The 5,000-nt window shown below is 50.0% G+C and overlaps 1 protein-coding gene across 2 annotated transcripts in view; it reads left to right on the top strand.

The window, feature by feature from the left end:
- The window catches only part of LOC141770064 (gelsolin-like), a 19,146-nt gene extending 16,745 nt beyond the window's left edge, over window positions 1–2,401 (top strand). For both annotated transcript variants that reach the window (XM_074639705.1, XM_074639706.1), the window contains 6 exons: window positions 209–470; window positions 1,315–1,489; window positions 1,561–1,682; window positions 1,854–1,931; window positions 2,027–2,087; window positions 2,204–2,401. In XM_074639705.1, the coding sequence (XP_074495806.1) occupies window positions 209–470; window positions 1,315–1,489; window positions 1,561–1,682; window positions 1,854–1,931; window positions 2,027–2,087; window positions 2,204–2,331 (826 nt within the window). In that variant the 3' untranslated portion in view covers window positions 2,332–2,401. The remainder of the gene's footprint in view (window positions 1–208; window positions 471–1,314; window positions 1,490–1,560; window positions 1,683–1,853; window positions 1,932–2,026; window positions 2,088–2,203) is intronic.
- The last annotated feature ends 2,599 nt before the right edge of the window (window positions 2,402–5,000 follow it).

Below are 5,000 nucleotides of genomic sequence, written 5' to 3'. Positions count from 1 at the left end.
TTAGCTCCTGAACGCCCCACGCTCATTTTAGTTCCTGAACGCCCCACGCTCATTTTAGTTCCTGAACGCCCCACGCTCATTTTAGTTCCTGAACGCCCCACGCTCATTTTAGTTCCTGAACCCCCCCACGCTCATTTTAGTTCCTGAACCCCCCACGCTAATATTTCTTCTTCTATTAATGATGTCATATTTCCGTCTCTCTCTTCAGGCAGGGCGCCGAGTCCAGCCAGGATGAGGTTGGAGCGTCGGCCATCTTGGCGGTCCAGTTGGGTGACGAACAGGGCGGGGGGGCTGTGCAGGTGCGTGTGGTTCAGGGCAAAGAGCCCGCCCACCTCATGAGCCTGTTTGACGGCCGATCAATGGTGGTGCACAAGGGCGGGACTTCCAGAGAGGGCGGCCAATCAGAGGTGGCAGATACCCGCCTGTTCCAGGTTCGATCCAATCCAGCAGGAGACTCCAGAGCTGTGGAGGTGAGACAGGAAACCAGAGCCACGCACACACACCCCACGCTCAGTTTAGTCCCTAAACGCCCCACGCTCAGTTTAGTCCCTAAACGCCCCACGCTCATTTTAGTCCCTAAACGCCCCAAACTAATTTTAGTCCCTAAACGCCCCACGCTCATTTCAGTCCCTAAACGCCCCACGCTCATTTCAGTCCCTAAACGCCCCACGCTCATTTTAGTCCCTAAACGCCCCACGCTCAGTTTAGTCCCTAAACGCCCCACGCTCATTTTAGTCCCTAAACGCCCCACGCTCATTTTAGTCCCTAAACGCCCCACGCTCAGTTTAGTCCCTAAACGCCCCACGCTCAGTTTAGTCCCTAAACGCCCCACGCTCAGTTTAGTCCCTAAACGCCCCACGCTCATTTTAGTCCCTAAACGCCCCACGCTCATTTTAGTCCCTAAACGCCCCACGCTCATTTTAGTCCCTAAACGCCCACGCTCATTTTAGTCCCTAAACGCCCCACGCTCATTTTAGTCCCTAAACGCCCCACGCTCATTTTAGTCCCTAAACGCCCCACACTCATTTTAGTCCCTAAACGCCCCAAACTCATTTTAGTCCCTAAACGCCCCACGCTCATTTTAGTCCCTAAACGCCCCACGCTCATTTTAGTCCCTAAACGCCCCACGCTCAGTTTAGTCCCTAAACGCCCCACGCTCATTTTAGTCCCTAAACGCCCCACGCTCATTTTAGTCCCTAAACGCCCCAAACTCATTTTAGTCCCTAAACGCCCCACGCTCATTTTAGTCCCTAAACGCCCCAGTCCGACCAGTCTGACCATGTCGTCCTCTGGTCCTCCTCTGGTCGTCCTCAGGTGGATCCGTCCTCCTCCAGTCTGAACTCCAGTGACGTCTTCCTGCTGGTCTCCGGCTCTACGTCCTGGATGTGGCGGGGGGGCAGCAGCAGCTCAGCTGAGGTCCAGGGAGCTGAACATCTGGCGGAGCTCCTGCAGGTGACCCCCACCCAGCTGAAGGAGGGGGGGGAGGAAGGTGAGGGGTGATGGGGGGGTCTGTTTGGTCCATGTGAACTCCATTGAACCTGTCTCTCTGTGTGATTCCAGATGCATTGTGGGATGCGTTGGGGGGGAAGGAGGACTACTGTCGGTCCCCCCGCCTGAACAACAACATGGAGGCTCATCCTCCTCGTCTCTTCGCCTGCTCCAACAAGACCGGGACATTCCAGGTGAGACACGTCTCACTGAGGACAACCGTTAGACAGCTAGCTGCTAACCTGCTAACCCTGAGAACATCACCTGTGTGTGTCCAGATGTGAACATCACCTGTGTGTGTCCAGATGTGAACATCACCTGTGTGTGTCCAGATGTGAACATCACCTGTGTGTGTGTGTGTTCAGATGGAGGAGATTCCAGGTGAGCTGACGCAGGATGACCTCGCTCCTGATGATGTCATGATCTTGGATACCTGGGACCAGGTGAGTCTCCGGCCATCACCATGGTAACATGTCCCACCTCTGTCCTCTTTGTCTCCTCACTTCCTGTCTCCTGGGCTTCCTGTGTCCTCCTGCAGGTGTTTGTTTGGATCGGTGACGAGGCTCACGAGGACGAGAAGACGGAGGCGTCGGCGTCAGGTGAGACACAGACAGACAAAACCTGCGCACATAATCACCAGGCGCGTGCACGTGATACAAGCACCTGGTCCAGGTGGTTCAGGATGCTAACAGCTAACTGCTAACATTGTGTGCAGCGGTCCAGTACCTGGAGAGCGACCCGGCTGACAGAGACCCCGGTACTCCGACCGTGAAGGTGAAACAGGGATTCGAACCGCCGACCTTCACCGGCTGGTTCCTGGGCTGGAACCACGAAGCAGCGTGACATCACTTCCTGTTTACACCTGACTGAGTCTCACTGCTCTGCTCTCATCAATAAAACCTGTCTACCTACACACCTGTCTGTGTGTGTGTGTGTGTGTGTGTGTCACTCATCGCCATAGCAACAGATTGATAGTGTAATAGTTTATTGGAGCATCTCTTTATAATAAATAACAAGAACAGAGACAGAAGCCACAGTAGAGTCCAGTAGAGTCCAGTAGAGTCCAGTACAGTTCAGTAGAGTCCAGTAGAGTCCAGTAGAGTCCAGTAGAGTCCAGTACAGTTCAGTAGAGTCCAGTACAGTTCAGTAGAGTCCAGTAGAGTTCAGTAGAGTCCAGTAGAGTTCAGTAGAGTCCAGTACAGTTCAGTAGAGTCCAGTAGAGTTCAGTAGAGTCCAGTAGAGTTCAGTAGAGTCCAGTACAGTCCAGTAGAGTTCAGTAGAGTCCAGTAGAGTCCAGTACAGTTCAGTAGAGTCCAGTACAGTAGAGTCCAGTACAGTTCAGTAGAGTCCAGTAGAGTTCAGTACAGTTCAGTAGAGTCCAGTAGAGTCCAGTAGAGTTCAGTACAGTTCAGTAGAGTCCAGTAGAGTCCAGTAGAGTCCAGTACAGTTCAGTAGAGTCCAGTACAGTTCAGTAGAGTCCAGTAGAGTTCAGTAGAGTCCAGTAGAGTTCAGTAGAGTCCAGTAGAGTTCAGTAGAGTCCAGTACAGTTCAGTAGAGTTCAGTAGAGTCCAGTAGAGTTCAGTACAGTCCAGTAGAGTTCAGTAGAGTCCAGTACAGTTCAGTAGAGTTCAGTAGAGTCCAGTACAGTTCAGTAGAGTCCAGTACAGTAGAGTCCAGTACAGTTCAGTAGAGTCCAGTACAGTTCAGTAGAGTCCAGTAGAGTCCAGTACAGTCCAGTAGAGTCCAGTACAGTTCAGTAGAGTCCAGTACAGTAGAGTCCAGTCCAGTACAGTAGAGTCCAGTACAGTTCAGTAGAGTCCAGTACAGTTCAGTAGAGTCCAGTAGAGTTCAGTAGGGTCCAGTACAGTTCAGTAGAGTCCAGTAGAGTTCAGTACAGTTCAGTAGAGTCCAGTAGAGTTCAGTAGAGTCCAGTACAGTTCAGTAGAGTCCAGTAGAGTTCAGTAGAGTCCAGTACAGTTCAGTAGAGTCCAGTAGAGTCCAGTACAGTCCAGTAGAGTCCAGTAGAGTCCAGTACAGTCCAGTAGAGTTCAGTAGAGTCCAGTACAGTTCAGTAGAGTCCAGTAGAGTCCAGTACAGTTCAGTAGAGTCCAGTAGAGTTCAGTAGAGTCCAGTACAGTTCAGTAGAGTCCAGTAGGGTCCAGTACAGTTCAGTAGAGTCCAGTACAGTTCAGTTCAGTAGAGTCCAGTGCAGTTCAGTAGAGTTCAGTAGAGTTCAGTAGAGTCCAGTACAGTTCAGTAGAGTCCAGTAGGGTCCAGTACAGTTCAGTAGAGTCCAGTACAGTTCAGTAGAGTCCAGTACAGTTCAGTAGAGTCCAGTGCAGTTCAGTAGAGTCCAGTAGAGTTCAGTAGAGTCCAGTACAGTTCAGTAGAGTCCAGTAGGGTCCAGTACAGTTCAGTAGAGTCCAGTACAGTTCAGTTCAGTAGAGTCCAGTGCAGTTCAGTAGAGTTCAGTAGAGTCCAGTACAGTTCAGTAGAGTCCAGTAGAGTTCAGTACAGTTCAGTAGAGTCCAGTAGAGTCCAGTACAGTTCAGTAGAGTCCAGTAGAGTCCAGTACAGTTCAGTAGAGTCCAGTAGAGTTCAGTAGAGTCCAGTACAGTTCAGTAGAGTCCAGTAGGATCCAGTACAGTTCAGTAGAGTCCAGTACAGTTCAGTACAGTTCAGTAGAGTCCAGTACAGTTCAGTAGAGTCCAGTACAGTTCAGTAGAGTCCAGTAGAGTTCAGTAGAGTCCAGTACAGTACAGTAGAGTCCAGTAGAGTCCAGTACAGTTCAGTAGAGTCCAGTACAGTTCAGTAGAGTCCAGTACAGTTCAGTAGAGTCCAGTACAGTTCAGTAGAGTCCAGTAGAGTCCAGTAGAGTTCAGTAGGGTCCAGTAGAGTCCAGTACAGTTCAGTAGAGTCCAGTGCAGTTCAGTAGAGTTCAGTAGAGTCCAGTAGAGTCCAGTACAGTTCAGTAGAGTCCAGTAGAGTTCAGTACAGTTCAGTAGAATCCAGTAGAGTTCTTTAGAGTCCATTAGAGTTCAGTAGAGTCCAGTAGAGTTCAGTAGAGTCCAGTAAAGTTCAGTAGAGTCCAGTAGAGTCCAGTAGAGTTCAGTAGAGTCCAGTACAGTTCAGTAGAGTTCAGTACAGTTCAGTAGAGTTCAGTACAGTTCAGTAGAATCCAGTAGAGTCCAGTAGAGTTCAGTACAGTCCAGTAGAGTTCAGTACAGTTCAGTAGAATCCAGTAGAGTTCTGTAGAGTCATTAGAGTTCAGTAGAGTCCAGTACAGTTCAGTAGAGTTCAGTAGAGTCCAGTAGAGTCCAGTAGAGTCCATTAGACTTCAGTAGAATCCAGTAGAGTCCATTAGAGTTCAGTAGAGTCCAGTAGAGTCCATTAGGGTTCAGTAGAATACAGTAGAGTAAATTAGAGTCCAGGACAGTCCAGTAGAGTCCAGGACAGTTCAGTAGAGTCCAGGACAGCAGACGTGTGTGTGTGTTCACAAACTATTCATCATG

Source organism: Sebastes fasciatus, chromosome 6, assembly GCF_043250625.1.
Source record: "Sebastes fasciatus isolate fSebFas1 chromosome 6, fSebFas1.pri, whole genome shotgun sequence".
NCBI lineage: Eukaryota > Metazoa > Chordata > Actinopteri > Perciformes > Sebastidae > Sebastes > Sebastes fasciatus.
This window is presented reverse-complemented; position numbering and strand designations above follow the sequence as displayed.